This window comes from Phascolarctos cinereus, unplaced genomic scaffold (assembly GCF_003287225.1).
Source record: "Phascolarctos cinereus isolate Bilbo 61053 unplaced genomic scaffold, phaCin_HiC Scaffold_2;HRSCAF=192, whole genome shotgun sequence".
Classification (NCBI taxonomy): Eukaryota; Metazoa; Chordata; class Mammalia; order Diprotodontia; family Phascolarctidae; genus Phascolarctos; species Phascolarctos cinereus.
In genome coordinates, this window is record NW_027555625.1 from 143,067,220 (window position 1) to 143,084,511 (window position 17,292).

Here is a 17,292-nt window from a genome sequence, read left to right on the forward strand (position 1 = left end):
ATAACCAATAGGCAATTATAGGTGCTAGACTGGAGGAGAGAGATTAGGTCTAGATTTGAGATTGAATCCATGGGTACTGATTAGATCACCAAATGAAACAGTGTAGAGGAGACCAGAATAGGACAGACCCTGTTCATATCATTTTTCTACTTTGTCACATAACATTGGTACTAACGTGTAGGAGTCCAAATATGAAGTTCTGTTATCAGTAAGAGTCTATCACCATGGAAACACTGGAAAATCAATTCCGTTTTATATCCTTCCTTTTCTACACCTATGAATAGTCTACACCTATAAAACAAATCAAAGAGTCTTAGAAACATCTAACTTAGGTCTCAAACCATGCTTCCTTCAACCTGGTCTTTGCCCCCTGCTTTTGTTTTCTTTTGGTTTTTTGTTTTTGGTTAGATGATACTGTTCATAATCTTCCTTCATCATCCTCTAATATTTTGCAAATGAGCTTATATTCTGTTCACTTCACTTTACATCAATTCATACAAGTCTTCCCAAGTTTCTCTGAAACCATCCCTTCACCATTTCTTATAGCACGATAGTATTTCATCACATTTATATACCATGGGTTGTTTATCTGTTCCCTAATTTATGACATCCCCTCAGACTGCAGTTCTTTGCCAGTTCAGAAAAAGCTGTAGATATTTTTGTGCATCCTTAGACTTTGTTTTCCCCTCCTGAATCGCTGTGATTCAGTATATGAACCAAGAAGGGCAGGCTGGTTTTTGGAGAGGCAAAGGAACTAGAGACCACATTGCCAATATTCGCCTGGATTCTGGAGAAAGCAAGGGAATTCCAGAAAAACATCTACTTCTGCTTCGTTGATTAGCCTAAAATCTTGAGTGTGTGGATCATAGGTGGCAAGATGGGATGTGATCAGATCTTACTTGTATCCTGACCAACCTGTATGTGGGCCAAGAAGCAACAGTTAGAATCAAACATGGAACAGCTGATTGGTTTAAGATTTAAAAAGGAGTTCAATAAGGCTGTATATCGTCACCTTATTTATTTAACTTATATTCAGAATACATTCTGCAAAATGCCAGACTGGACCAATCAAAATCCAGAATTAAGGTTGCTGGGAGATGTATTAAAAATTTCAGATGATACTGCTCTCATGGTAGAAAGTGAAGAATTAAGCCTCTTGATGAGGGTGAAAGAAGAGAATATAAAAATAGACTTGAAGCTTAAAATTTTAAAAACTAAGATCTTGGCAACTGGTCCTGTCACTTCCTGGTAAATAGAGGGAGAAGAAATGGAAGTAGTGACAGGTTTTATATTCTTGGGCTCAAATGTCACTGCAGACAGGGGCTACAGCCATGAAATTAAAAGATATTTGCTCTTTGGAAGGAAAGTTATGGCATATCTGGACAGCAAACTAAAAAGCAGAGGCATCATCTTGCTGACAAAGGTCTGTACAGTCAAAGCTATGGTTTTTCCGGTAGCGGTGTGTGGCTGTGAGAGTTGGATGGTAAGGAAAGTGGAGTGCCACAGAATTTCTACTTTCAGATTGTGATACTGGAAGAAGACTTCTGAGAGTCCCTTAGACATCAAGGAGATCAAATCAGTCAATACTTAATGAATTTAATTCATCACTGGAAGGTCAAATAGCTGAGGCTGAAGCTTCACTACTTTGGCTGCAATGTGAGAAGACAGGATTCATTGGAAAAGACTCTGATGTTGGGAAAGATTGAAGGCAAAAGGAAAAGGGCATGGCAGAGGATGAGATGGATAGATGGTGTCATGGAAACAATGGACATGAACTTGGACAGACTTTGGGAAGTAGTGCAGGACAGAAGGACTTGGAATTCTGTGGTCCACATGGGGTCACAAGGAGTCCTACATGACTGAACAACAACAAAGACTTTGTTTCACTTAGGACTAATCCTTCCCTTAACCTATCCTTCTAATTCTCCCTCCCCTCTTTATACCTTTCCCTCTTAATTCATCTGTTGAGTGAAATGTATTTCTGTACCCAATTTGTGTGTGTGTGTGTGTGTGTGTGTGTTCTTCCCTCCTTTAAGCACTTCAGATTAGAGTGTCAGTCTCTCTCCCTGACTCCTCTTCCTTCCTATAGATATTATACTTTCACTCCCTGATTACATACATAGTTTTCCCTAACCTTCCACCCACCCCCATTTCTCTTCCCCTCTCTTTCCATTCTTCTTTTAAGATCATTAGGACCTAACAGAACCATTTCCAGGCCTTCTGTCTAATTCAACTCTATGATACCTGATAAATGCTAGGGTTCAGAGGGGAACCATTTCCCTATATCAGAATATAAGGAGTTTGTCCTTGTTTTCAATTCAGCAGGGCCAAGCATTGTGCGAAGTATTTAATACAAGTATCTCATTGGATCCTTCCCCTTCAGGGTAGTTGTTTGGTTAGTCCTTTATCAATATTTATTCATATTTACCTTTTTATATTTCTCTTGATTCCTTTATTTGCACTTCTGAGTTTCTACTAAGCCCCTATCCTTTCATCATTAATGCTTGAAAATTCTCTGTTTCATTAAAGATCTATTATTTTCCCCGGTGGCATTATACTCATTTTGCTAGGTATGTTTATTCTTGGCTATAAGCCTATATATCCTTTGCCTTCTGGACCCTTGTATTCCAAATTTTCCACCCAGTTATAGTGGTAGCTGCTAAATTATGTGCGATTCTGACTATGGCTCCTCAGCACTTGAATTATTTTTTTCTGGCTACTTATACTATTTTTTTTTAACCTGAAGACTGAATTTTGGCTATGGTGTTCCTGGGAGTTTAATTTTGGGGTTTCTTTCAGAAGATAATCAGTGGACTATTTCTGTTCGCACTTTGCCATGTGACTCTAAGAGATTGGAGTTGTTTTCTTTTAAGGTTTCTTGAAATTTTATGTACAGGCTCTATTTTTTTTTTTTTGGTCATGAAACTCAGATAACCGAATAATTCTTAATTTTTTTTCTCCTCAGTCTGTTTTCCAGGTCAATTGTCTTTGCTATGAGATACCGTAATTTTTTTTTCTGTATAAGTGCATTTTTAATCCTTTTTTTTTTTCAAAGCTCTTGCTTCATCTCTTCCAGGAATTCTTGAATTTGTATAATAGCTCTGTGTTGGGATTCTTTTTGTTTGTTTGCTCATTCTTCCAGCCTACTTCCTGGCTTCAGAGTTGATGTTAAGGCTAAGCTCTGCTGCACTTCTGGAGGGAAGGTCTATTTAACCTGGTCCTGCTTTCTTGGCGTATTAAGGGTTATTTCATTCCAGGATCTCAGGGACAGGCTGGGGACCTGATCCTGGGCACAATCTGCTGCCCCACTGGTCCGGGCTCTTCAAGTTCCTGACCTAGGTTTCAATCTTAGCTACTAGTAGATATGGCTGGATTTGGCCCCTATCAGCCAGCTAGAAAGCTCTGCTGGTTCAGAGTGACAGAATTGTAGGTTCCCTGGTTACTCCTCTGCAGGCTGCTGAAAGTGAGGCTTTACTCTGCTCCTGGGGTCTGAGCCATGTAGTTACTACTTGTTTCTGAACTCCTTTCTTGGTACAAAATCCAGGGTCTCCCTACCTGGAAACACCATTCCCATGCCCATGTCCTCTTCTCAGACCATCCTGAACCTATGACCCGAAACTGGGGAGTGAGTGACAAAGATACCACTTGAAACCTGTCCCTATCGTGGGGCTTGGTTAGTACCCCAGAATGGGTCTGGGACTCTTCTTCTCATGGTCCACAGCCTCAAATTGGGCATTGGAGTGCTCCAAGTGGTATGCTTCTGTCCCAATCCTATCCCCAGTGTCCACAGACCCCTCTGTGTCCCTCCACTGAACTGGGCTGGCAAAATGACTCACCCTGACTTTTTCTAGATTTTGCCATCAGAGATTCATTCTGGTGCATTTTCTCAGTCGGTTTGGAGGAATTTTATGGAGGGGAGCTCAGCTATTGTTACTTCTTTCTACTCCACCATTGTGGCTCTGCCTTCTGATCAATTAGTAAACATTTATTAAGCACATACCATGTGCCAGATACTGTGCTGGGCATACAAAGACAAAAGTAAAATGGCCGCTCCCCTCAACAAGCTTACATTCTAACAGGGGATACAACGTATATATGTATAGGTATATACAAGATACCTATAAAGTACATACAGCAGAGGAAGGCACTGTGGACTGGGGGAGGCCAGAAAAGGCTTCCTTCAGAATGTAGTTCTTGAGCTGAATATTGAACGAAACTGGGAATTCACAGAAGTGGCAGTGAGGAGGGGGTTCAATCCAAGCATGGGGAGATAGCCAGTGCAAGGTCACAGAGGTGGGATATAGATCAGCATGTGTGAGGAACAACAGATAGGCTGGTGTGGCTAGATAGTAAAGTGTATCTAGAGAAGAGGAATGTGTAAGAATCTTGGAAAGCTAGGAGAGAGGTTATGAAGAGCTTTAAATGTCACACAGAAGAATTGATGCTTAATTGTAAAAATAATGGAGAACCATTCAAGTTTATTGAGTGAGATGATTGGTGACATGGTCAGACCTGTGTTTTAGGAAAATCACTTTGGCAGCTGTGTGGAGAATGGAATAGAATGGGGAGTGATGAGTCAGGGAAGCCAATTAATAAATTATTGCAGTGTTCCAGGGTAGAGGTAATGAAGGCTTTAAGAAATGTGATCTAACTATGTGTAGAGAGAAGGTCATATAAGAGAGATGTGAAGATAGAAAAGAAAATATTTGTAAAGGACTGGAGTATGTGGGATGAGTGAGCATGAAGGGTTGATACACACCTAGTTTAAAATTTCCATTAAACAAGTCATGATGCTAGACCAGAGCTTAGGAGATTAGGAGAGAGAAACTGGGGCTAAACATATAGATCTGGAAATCATCAATGATAATGGCACCCATGGAAGCCAATGAAATCACTCAAGTACTTATGTAGAAAAAAAAAAGGCCCAGAGCCGTAGTGTAAACCCACAGTTAATGGATGTGTCATGGATCAAGATACAGCAAAAGAGACTAAGGAGTCATCTGGTAGGACAACAGCTAGCAGAGAGAAATAGTGTGAAAACCTAGAGAGAAGAGTGTAATTAGATTTGTCAGTTAAGAGATCTTTGGTAACTTATCCACGCAAAAACTTTCTGAGATGAATACTGCAGGTGTTATATCTCCATTTTACAGATGAAGAAATTAAGGCTCAGGGAGGTTAGATAATTTGTCCCTCATTCACACAGTTACTACATGGAAATAGGTAGGGCTTTAACCTAGGGCCCAGACTCCAAATTTCCGTCACTCACTTGGAAAAGTTGAATGTTTTACGTGGCTCTGTGGCCTTGTATTCAAATACAAGGATAGAAATCATAGCAGAAAGCCTGGTGTTGCTCCAGCTTGTAGGGTGAAGCTGTATATTTACAGACAATGAATGTAAACCCAGAATGCTGCTTGGGCATTCATTATGCCCTTAGAGTCCTTGTTTCCATCGATATTTAAATAGGCACATTCCTCTAAAGTAAAAGTGACCAGAGCTGGCATTAAGTAGCCCATCCCATTGATTTATTGCTTTGTACAAATTTTTCCCAAGACTAGGATGGATGCCAGTACTTCCCTTGCCTATCTCCATGCCCTGCTAAGTTTGTTGTGTAGTGGCCTGTAATTATTAAAATCCTTATCACTTTAGGAGCTGGTCACTGGCAGAGTTGTTGTATATAGTCATGGAAGTCCTCCAAACTCATCAAGTGAATCAAAAATAGTATTGTTTTCCTGCTATATTTTTTTTAAACTTTCGTTAGAACTAGAATTCACAAAAGGAAAAAGCAAGCAAGCAGTGATTTAAGGAGTGACATAAAATAATTAATGTTAGGGTGCTTGGTACATATATGCATTCTTGCTACAGTTGGCCCATTTAAAACAGCAAACATTTAATAAGACCTGTTTTGCCTAAATGGGCCACCTTAAGTTAAATGTCTTCAATGAGATATGGAGGAGGAAAAAACTTTCATATTCATTGTGCTAGATTTGTCTAACACTTTATTGAATTGTACCAAGAGAACAGATTTGTCATTCTCATAAAATTCTAGAACTTTTTCATCCTTTGAAAAAGAAAAGTGGCCTGATTTAAGTTCTCTGGGATTTATTTTTGATTTGGTGTTTTTTGAAGGCTTTGTAATAAAAACTTGAAAGCTGGTTAGAAAGACAAACTGAAAGCTTTTTCTTATGAATTCAGTTAATTTGTTATCCTGTGTACTCTGCCTTGATGTCCCAAGAGAAATTGGCAATGTAGTTAACAACATAGCTTTTAAAAGAGTGAAATATGAATCCATTCTGATGTACATGATTGTTAATGTATGTGGTGTTAACTTTTTGGGTATGACACTGTTTTCATTCCAGTGATGTAATTTTGCTACATGTCAGTGTTTTCAGAAGATTACCCAGTGCAATTTGTATGTGTTGGTTTCCTGCTTAAGTTGAATACACAAGCAAAATATCAACTAACCAAATGCAAGTTTCTTGGCGGGGATACCACTCATTTTATTTTCTATTTGTTTTTTTATTTCATTAAATGTTTCCAAATGCTTGTAAAAAAGATTTTAAAATTTTCTTTAACATTTTGAGTTCCAGATTCTCTCTTGCCCCACTTTGAGAAGGCAGTCAATTTGATATGTTATACATGTGATATCATACAAGATATATTTTCATATTAGCCATGTTGTAAAAGAAAACAGACCCCCCCAAAAAAAATAAGAAAGTTAAAAAAATGCTTAAATCTACATTCAGAGTTAATCATTTCTGTCTCTAGTGGTGTATATTATTTTTCATCATGGATTCTTTGGAAATGTCTTGGATCATTGCCTTGATAAAAGTAGTTAAGTCTTTCACAGTTGATCATCCTTACAACATTACTGTTGCTGTGTACAGTGTTGTCCTGGTTCCACTCACTTCACTCTACATGATTTCATATAAGTCTTCCAGGTTTTTCTGAGAGCATCCTGCTCGTTATTTCTTGCAGTATAATAGTGTTCCTTCACAGCAATGTACGATAACTTGCTCAGCCATTCCATAGTTGATGGACATTCCCTTGATTTCCAGTTCTTTGCCACCACAAGAAGAGCTGCAATGAATATTTTTGTATTTTGTATTTTTCCTTTTCTTTGCTCTCTTTGGGATACAGACCCTGTAGTGCTACTGCTGGATCAAAGGGTTTCATAGTTTCATAGTGCTTTGGGTAGAGTTCCAAACTGTTCTTCAGAATGATTGGACCAGTTCACAACTCACCAATTTTTTTATCTTTATAGGATCCCAATTATTCCACATCCCCTCTAGCATTTATCATTTTCATTTTCTGTCATGTTAGCCAATCTGATAGGTATGAGGTGGGAACTCAAGAGTTGTTTTAATTTTCATTTCTCAAATCAGTAGTGATTTAGAGCTTTTTTAGAGATTTAGAGATTTTTTCATGTGACCATTAATAGCTTTGATTTTTTCTTCTGAAAACTGCTTATTTATTCATATCTTTGGCCATTTATCAACTGGAGAATGGCTCTTACTTTTATATATATATTGGCTTAGTTCGCTCAACATTTGAGAAACTAAGCGTTTATCAGAGAAATTTGCTGTAAAAATTTCACCCATTTCCTGCTTTCCTTCTAATTTTGGCTACATTAGTTTTATTTACATGAAAGCTTTTTAATTTCATGTAATCAAAATTATCCATTTACTTCCCATAATCCTCTCTAACTCTTGTTTTGTCATAAACTTTTCTCTTATCCATAGAGTCTGACAGGTATATTTTTCCATGCTCCCCTAATTTACTTATGATATCACCCTTTATTTCTAAATCAGTTAACCATTTTAATCTTAGTATATGGTGTGAGATGTTGGTCTATGCCTCGTTTCTACTAAACTATTTTCCAGTTTTCTCAGCAATTTTTATCAAATGGTGACTTCTTACCCCAGTGGCTTGGACCTTTGCTACTGTGTATTCTGTACCTAATCTGTTCCACTGATCCACCACCCTATTTCTTAGCCATATTGTTTTGATGATTACCATTTTGTAATATGGTTTAAAATCTGGTACTGCTAAACCACCTTCCTACACATTTTTTTTTCATTAATTCCCTTGATATTCTTGACCTTTTGTTCTTCCAAATGAATTTTGTGATTATTTTTTTCTAGCTCTATGAAATAATTCTTTGGTAATTTAATTGATACGGCACTGAATAAGTAAATTAATTTAGGTAGAATTCTCATTTTTATTATATTAGCTCAGTCTGTGTATAAGCAATTAATATTCTCCAGTTGTTTAGATCTGTCTTTATTTGTGTGAAAAATGTTTTATAATTGTGTTCAGATAGTCCTTGAGTTTGTCTTGGCAGGTAGATTTCCAAGTATTTTATATAGTCTGAATTTATTTTAAATGGAATTTCTCTTTCTGTCTCTTCCTTCTGGGTTTTGTTGGTAGTATATAGAAATGCTAATGATTTATGTGGGTTTATTTTACATCCTACAACTTTGCTAAATTTGTTGTTTCAGCTAGTTTTTTAGTTGATTCTCTAGGGTTCTCTTAGGTATACTATCAAGTCATCTACAAAGAGTAATAGTTTTGTTTCCTCATTGCTTATTTTTGTTCATTCAATTTCTTTTCTCTTCTTATTGCTATACCTAGCGTTTGTAGTACAGTATTGAATAATTGTGGTGAAAATGGATACCTTGCTTCACTGAACCCTGATCTTATTGGGAAGCCTTCAATTTTATCCTCAATATAGATAATGCTTGTTTTTGATTTTAGATAAATACTACTTACTGTTTTAAGAAAGGCTCCATTTCTAAGAAATAGGGAGGTGGATCAGTGGAATAGGTTAAATATGCAAGACACAGTAGTCAATGACTATAGTAATCTATTATTTGATAAACCCAAAGACCCCAGCTTCTGGGATAAGAACCCACTCTTTGAAAAAAACTGCTGGGAAAACTGGAAAAGAGTATGGCAGAAACTAGGCATAGACCAAAATCTCACACCATATACTAAAATAAAGTCAAAATGGGTTCATGACTTAGATATAAAGGCTGATATCATAAGTAAACTAGGAGAACAAGGAATAGTTTACCTATCAGATCTATGGAGAACAGAAGAATTCATGACCAAACAGGAGATAGAGAACATTATGAAATGCAAAATGGATAATTTTGATTACATTAAATTGAAAAGTTTTTGCACAAACAAAGCCAATGCAACTAAGATTAGAAGGAAGGTAGAAAATTGGGAAAGAATTTTTACAACCAGTCTCTCTGATAAAGGCCTCATTTCTAAAATATATAGAGAATTAAGACAAATTTATAAGAACACAAGCCATTCCCCAACTGATAAATGGTCAAAGGATATGAACAGATGGTTCTCAGATGAAGAAATTAAAAGCTATCTATAGTCATATGAAAAAAAGCTCAAAATCATTATTGATTAGAGGAATACAAATCAGAACAACTCTGAGGTACCACATCACACCTATCAGATTGGCCAACATGACAAAACAGGAAAATGATAAATGTTGGAGAAGATGTGGGAAAATTGGAACACTAATACATTGTTGTGGAGTTGTGAAATGATCCAACCATTTTGGAGAACAGTTTGGAACTATGCCCAAAGGGCTACAAAAATGTGTATACCCTTTGATGCAGCAATAGCACTTCTAGGGCTATATCCCAAAAGAGATCATACAAATGTAAAAAGGACCCACATGTACAAAAATATTCATAGCCGCACTTTTTGTGGTGGCAAAGAATTGGAAATTGAGAGGATGCCCATCAACTGGAGAATGGCTGAGCAAGTTGTGGTATATGAATGTAATGGAATACTATTGTGCTATAAGAAATGATGAACAGGTTGACTTCAGAAAAACCTAGAAAGACTTGTATGGTCTGATGCTGAGTGAAGTGAGCAGAACCAGGAGAACATTGTACACAATAACAGCCACATTGTGCAATGACTAATATTGATAAACTGAACCCTTCTCAGCATTGCAAGGATCTAAAACATCTCCAGAGGCCTCGGGTTGGAAAATGCTGTCCACATCCAAAGAAAGAACTATGGAAGTTGAATCGCTATCACTTATTTTTACCTTCTGTTGAGTTTTGTTTCATCTTTCTGATGGTTCCTCCTATTGGTTTTAATTTTTACTTACAACTTCACTAATGTGAAAATATGTTTAATGGGTATGTAAATGTAAAGCCTATATCAGATTGTGTGCTGTCTTGGGGAGGGTGGTGGGGAGGAAGGGGGAGAAAAATTTTCAACTCAAAAGCATATGGAAGTGATTATTGATAAAGCAAAATAAATTAATAAAATTTTTTTTAAAAGGCTCCATTTATTGCTATGTTTCCTAGTGGTTTCAATAGGAATGGGTGTTGTATTTTATCAAAGGCTTTTTCTGCATCTATCTAAATAATCGTAGGTTTTTTGTTGGTTTTGTTATTGATGTGGTCGGTGATGCTCATGGTTTTCCTAATATTGAAGCAATCCTGTATTCCTAGCATAAATCCCACTGGTCATAGTGTGTGGTCTTTGTGATATATTGCTGCAATCACCTTGCTTGCTATTAATTTATTTAAAATTTTTGTATCAATATTCGTTAGGGAAATTGGTCTATAGTTTTCTGTTTTTGTTCTCCCTGGTTTAGGTATCAAAAATCATATTTTGTGTCATGAAAGGAATATGGTAGGATTCCTTCTTTATCTTTTTTTTTTTCAAATAGTTTATATAGTATTTGGATTAATTGTTCCCTAAATGTTTGGTAGAATTCACTTATGAATTCAACTGATCCTGGTGATTTTTTTCTTGGGGAGCTCAGTTATGGTTTGTTCAATTTCTTTTTCTAAGATAAGGTTATTTAAGTATTCTGTTTCCTCTTCTGTTAATCTGGGAAATTTTTATTTTTATAAGTGTTCATCCATTTCACTTAGATTGTCAGTTTTACTGGCATATAATTGGGCAAAACATCTCCTAACAATTGCTTTAATTTCATCTTCATTAGTGGTGCACTCACCTTTTTTATTTTTGATGCTAGCAATTTGATTTTCTTTCTTTTGTAAGGTCTAATTAACCAGTGGTTTATCTGTTTTATCATTTTTTCAAAAAACCAACTCCTACTTTTATTTATTTCAGTGTTTGTTTTTTAAACTTTCAATTTTATTGATCTCTCTCTCCTGTGTTTAGTATTTCCATATTGGTGTTTAATTAGGGATTTTAAAATTGTTCTTTTTCTACGGTTTTTTTGTTTTTTGGTTGCATGTACATTTCTTTGATCTGCTCTTTTCTCTCTTTTATTGCTATACATGTTTAGAGATATAAATTTTCCCCCAAGTATTGCTTTGGCTACATCCCACAAATTTTGAAATGTTATCTCTGTTGTCATCCTCTTTAATGAAATGATTGTTTCTCTGATTTGTTCTTTGACCCACTCATTTTTTAGGATTAGGTTATTTAGTTTCCAGTTAATTTTTAATATATGCTTCCATGACCCTTTATTGAATGTTTATTTTATTGACCCCTTGTTGAATTGAATTTGTTCCATTATGGTCTGAAAAAGAGTTCTGCATTTGTTGTAAGGTTTTTATACCCTATTCATGGTCAGTTTTTGTGAAGGTGCCATGTAAAACTGAGAAAAGGGTATATCCCTTTCTGTTCCTGTTCAGTTTTCTCCAGAAGTCTATCATATCTAACTTTTCTAAAATTCTTTTTATCTCCTTAACCTGTTTCTTATTTATTTTATGGTAAGATTTACCTAGCTCTGAGAGGGGAAAGTTGAGGTACCCTATTAATATACTTTTACTGTTTATTTCCTCCTGTAATTCATTCAACTTTTCCTTTAAGAATCTGGATGCTATGCCATTTGGTGCATTTATATTTAGTATTGATATTACTACATTGTCTGTGTTGGCTTTTAGCAAGATATAGTTTCCTTATTTATCCCTTTTAATTAGGTCTGTTTTTGCTTTTGTTTTGTCTGAGATCATGATAGCCACCCCTGCCTTTTTTACATCAGCTAAAACATAACATATTCTTCCCCAGACCCTTAACTCTATGTATATCTCTCTGTTTCAAGTGTGTTTCTTGTAAAAAACATGTTGTTGGATTCTGATTTCCAATCCATTCTGCTAACTGATTTTTTATATGAATGAGTTCATCCCATTCACATTCACAGTTATGATTACTAACTGTACATTTCCCTATATCCTGTTTTCTTCTGTTTCTTCTTCTTTTTCTCTTTTTATCCTGTTACTCCTCAAAAGTCTGTTTTGCTTCTAAGTCTGCTTTGCTTTCTTTTATCCACTGTCTTTTATTACCTTCCCCCTCCCCCTTTCTTTTATTCCTTTCCTTTCCTACTTCCCTGTTGGGTAAAATAGATTTCTACTTCCAATTAAGTATGTGTGTGTATACATATATGTATATATTTTTTTCTCCTCTTTGAACCAATTCCAATGAGAGTGAGGTTCAAGCATTGCCCATCCCTCCCCTTTCCTCCTTCACTGTAAAATCTCTTCCTTGTACACTTCTTTTATGAGATAATTTCCTCATTCTTCCTTTCCTCTTCCCCTTCTTTTGGGACATCCCTCTTTCTTGCCTATCCATTTTTTTTTAAACATCATCCCAACATGATTGACTCACTTTCATGCCATCTTTAAAAGTAGAATCTTTCTAACTGCCCCAATAATGATAAAGTTCTTATCTTGTATGTATCATCTTATCATATAGAAAAGTAAAACAGCAGAACCTTATTGAGGCCCTTATGCTTTCTTTTTCATGTTTACCTTTTTATGCTTTTCTTGAGTCTTCTATTTGAAAGTCAGGTTTTCTGTTGAGCTCTGATCTTTTCATCAGGAATGCTTGAAAGTCCTCTCCTCCATTAAATATCTATTTTTTCCCTTGAAGGGTTATACTCTGGGTAACATGGTAGCTCCTATATCTTGTGATCCTGACTGTGGTTCCATGATATTTGAGTGGTTTCTTTCTGGCTGCTTGAAGTATTTTCTCTTTGACCTGGGAGCTCTGGAGTTTGGCTTTAATATTCCTGGGGGTTTTCATTTTGGGATTTCTTTCAGGTGGTAATCGGTGGATTCTTTCTATTTCTTTTTTACCCTCTGATTCTAGTATATTGGGGCAGTTTTGCTTTATAATTTCTAGAAATGTGAGGTCCAGATTCTTTTTTTATCATAGCTTTCAAGTTGTTTAATAATTTTTAAATTATCTCTCCTTGATCTATTTTCTATGTCATTTGTTTTTCCAGTGAGATAGTTCACATTTTCTTAGATTTTTTTTTTCATTCTTTTGACTGTATTTTTTTTTTCTTGATGTCTCATGGAGTCATTAGCTTCCACTTGCCGAATTCTAATTTCTAAGGAATCATTTTCTTCAGTTGGCTTTTGTGCCTCTTTTTCCATTTGGCCAATTCTGCCATTCAGGGAATTATTTTCATCAGTGAAGTTTTTTGCCTCTTTTTCCATTTTTCAAGTTCTATTTTTTTAGGTATTGTTTTCTTCAGTAGTTTTTGATGCCTCTTCTACCAAGTCGTTAATTGTGTTGTCATAATTTTCTTCCTTTGCTCTCATTTCTTTACCTAATTTTTTTCTCTTTCACTATTGATTTTGAAAATAATTTTATAGCCCTTCCAAGAGTTGTTGTCAGGCTTGTGTCCAATTCATAGCTTTTCTCTGAGGCATTATTGTGGCTGTTTTGACTTCATTGGCTTCTGAGTTTGTGTCTTGATCTTCCCTGTTGCCATAGTTTCTTCCTGTGGTCCGATTCTGTTGTTGTTGTTTGCCAGGCACTGTGATAAGTGTTTTACAATTATTATCTCACTGACCCTCACAACAACCGTGGGAGGTAGGTGCTATCATTTCCCCCATTTTACAGATGAGGAAACTGCGGCAAACACAGGCTAAGTTAACTTTCTTAGGGTCACATAGCTAGTAAGTATCTGAGGCCAGTTTTGAACTCAGGTGTTCCTGACTTCGGGCCTGGCTTTCTGAAAGAACCAAATAATCACTCTTCACTGTGAAAATAAGTGGGGAAGAGAATGGATTGAGTAATTTTCTAATACTGGTTAACACCTTTATACTTCTGAAAATTAGTAAGGATGCCAACAAGCTTTTCATTTATGTGGATTATATCTTTTGATATTTGCTGTATTAGAAATTTAAACATGTTTGTATTATTATGAAATTAGTTTTGATCTTGCTGACCCTTTGAAAGGGAGTTGGGGACCCCCACAAGTTCCTGAACCTACTTTGAGAATCACTGATTTAAAGGATAAGCTTTGCAGTGTTTATTATCTGATTATCTTTTTTAAAGTCACTTATACAAACAATACTCCCTAGACCTATTTTATGGTTGATTTCATGTACTTATAAATTGCTTCCTCCTTCTTGGCACATTTTCATTACTTTATCACCGAATGGCCAATACCCCTATGTGATCCTCTCTTGCTTTTATTTCTTTCAATTTAATTCTGTTTTTTCTATCCTTCAAACCTTCTGAGTATATGAACACATTTCATATCAAAGCATATGTTTCACTGATTTTCAACAGTGGTGAATAGATATTCTTTGCCTCTTTGAGTTATGAGCTCTTGATTTGCTAATGTCATATGTATATATGCATTTTATAGATAGATATGAATAAAGTAACTGGGTGTGAGGAGAATTTGGTACAGCGTGAATATTCCCATTATTCTTAAATAGGGCTACCCTAGCTAGGGTTGGGGGGTTTGGAATGGAGTGTTCCCAGTGCTCTTGAGTTCCAGATAAATGATTTATGTATAAATCAGCTTTTTGAAACACAAGCTGTTGTTAGTTGGGCAGTACCTGTTCCCCAATTTTAACTTTCACCAAAAAGAGAGAATCTTTCTCTGTACTTCAAAGGTCTGAAATATCTAAGGTTTAGACAAACAGAAAAGAAATGCCAGGAAAAAAAGAGTCCTACCTTAATTTTTCTGATACCCAAAATGCAGATGACCGTAGGCAAAGTCTTCTAGTTAAATTGGGAGAAACTGTACTATTTGGAAATTTTATCAGAAGTGTTTCTTTGATTTTCTTTCATTTTTAAAATAAAACATTTTTTTAAACCATTTCCCCCCATTTTCTAGGAAGATCATAGTCCAACTGCTGCAACTGAGGAAAAACCCACTCCCACGGTAACCAGTAACCTCACTGTACAGGAATATTTTGCCAAACGAATGTTGGAGCTAAAGAACAAATCAACAGCCTTACACACAGCTTCTGCTGAAACCAAGCCTTTTGAAGAAAAAAGGACTGAACAGAAAAAAGAAAAGAAAAAAAGGAAAGAAGCCGAGGACTGGAATAGACCCAAGGCCAAACATACCAAAAAGGAGAGTCTGGAGGAAGAGGACGCATGGCATGCTGAGAACCAGGGTAGAGACTCTGATTGTGAGCAGTGTCTTGATGCTTATCCCCAGGAGAGACCAGTTTGTGATGAGCAAAAGCCTAGTACAGGGACCTCTGCCATAGAACTGAGAAAGAAAAAAAAAGAAAAAGCAGGAGGAAATTGTCATGGGATCTGTCAAAAATCAAACGTCAGAGAGGCGGAAGAAGAAGAAGAAGAAGAAAAGCCTTGAATAAAGAAGGTTCCTTTACTTGGACTTTATATCATTTGAATATCGTAATACTTTTAGTGCAGCCTTATGCAAAAAAAAAAAAAACAACCCAGCCCACAAAGAAAGAAAAAAGTCTTGGCCTGAAGTTAGAGCAGAGTTTACCCTAGATGATTTGTTCACATCTTTTAACATGCCCAAGGATTGCTGGGTCTCGCCCTCTCATCACATTTTTCCCAACTACCAAAATTCCCTGAAGAACTTGAAAAACAATCCAAATCATGTTCTCTGAAGCAAGATTATTTTTAAGACCCTGGATCCTTCATTGTTTATATATATGAGGGGTGGGGAGGGGTGAGGGGGAGGGTAGAGGAGAGAGAAACATAAGTGAGGTATATATGTCTTTGCATATGCACACACAGATATTTGAAATTTCCACTGCTTCCTTTGGCAATAATAAATTATGCTTCCTTTTAAAAGATTTGCTCTAATTAAAGGATTATAAGTCGATGCTGGAGAATATAACCAAATAGTTCCTATTGTTCTCTAGCCAACCAATACATTTGTACCAACTAGGAATTATGTGTTTTTGTTTTTTTAATTTCTAGTTCTTGCCCTAGGTTGGCTTTCTGAATGGGCATTTCTGTTGCTTCTCTTCCACTGATCAGTGGCTATCAAGCATTCCAAAGATTCTAGGTGACTTCAAACTAGAAGTCTTTAACTAGATTCTCTGTGTGGTTTTGGTCTCATAAGTGTTAGAAGAGACTTTTTGTGCCTACGTTGAATTTTACCCTTTCTGAGCTATTTGCATGTATTTGGTTGTACGTGATGCTGAATCAACCATGTCTTTGGAATAATATTGCCAGAACAGCCTTGCCCCAATTACAATAATCAGATATGCAAAATCTACCAAAATAAAATAAAAACTGAAAGCTAAAGATTTTCGCATTATTAACTTCGTATTGAAATTAACTTATTCTTTGGATTATGTATCTCAAGTCACTGCTATATGGAAGATCTCAAATTAAACATTAAAACTTTTTCTCCATTTCAACCTTGCTCAATCCTAATGGTATTGCTTCATTGTATTTTACAGTCTGTCACACCCTGTGGTATGTTTTGCTTTGTGTTAATTCATCTCTCCCCACTGTTGATTTACACAGATGACTAAGAAGTCACCTTTACACACTTACAGTACCCAAAACAAAATATTAAATGTGTGTGTAACGTCCAGTTCAGGTGCTGAGGTCTTCTCTCCTATATTTTATCTATCTTTTCCTCTTAATCTCCCTCTTCCTTTTTTTCTCCCTATCTCTCTATTTCTTTTCCCTCCCCTTCCTCCTTTACTCCCTCTCTCTCCCTCTAGTGACTCCTACTGTAGTTTTCATTTGCCATCGCCCCATTTCAGCATCCCTGGCAGTGAGATTGAGGGTATGTGACACAGGGTGGTGCAGGCAGATTATTGCTCTCTCCATTTAATTTATGGATTGCTGCTGGCAAATAGGAGTTATTAACTCACAACTCGGTGACCTTTTGGCCTTTAATTTAACTCTTGGGGTACATTAGAGGAAACATTGCTCCAAGAATCTTAATACTGAGAAAATACATGAAACATAGGATCATAGCTTTAGAGCTGGAAGGGACCTCAAGCCATCTCATCTACCTCTCTTTTTCATCTAAATGTATGTAGAAACTGAGAACCAGGAAGATTAAATTATTTACTC

At 36.3% G+C, this 17,292-nt stretch overlaps 1 protein-coding gene across 2 annotated transcripts in view; it reads left to right on the plus strand.

Annotated features, from left to right (window-relative positions):
* Positions 1-16,622, plus strand: part of PINX1 (PIN2 (TERF1) interacting telomerase inhibitor 1) — a 97,066-nt gene extending 80,444 nt beyond the window's left edge. For both annotated transcript variants that reach the window (XM_078149655.1, XM_020988920.2), the window contains one exon: positions 15,104-16,622. In XM_078149655.1, the coding sequence (XP_078005781.1) occupies positions 15,104-15,592 (489 nt within the window). In that variant the 3' untranslated portion in view covers positions 15,593-16,622. The remainder of the gene's footprint in view (positions 1-15,103) is intronic.
* Positions 16,623-17,292: the final 670 nt, after the last annotated feature.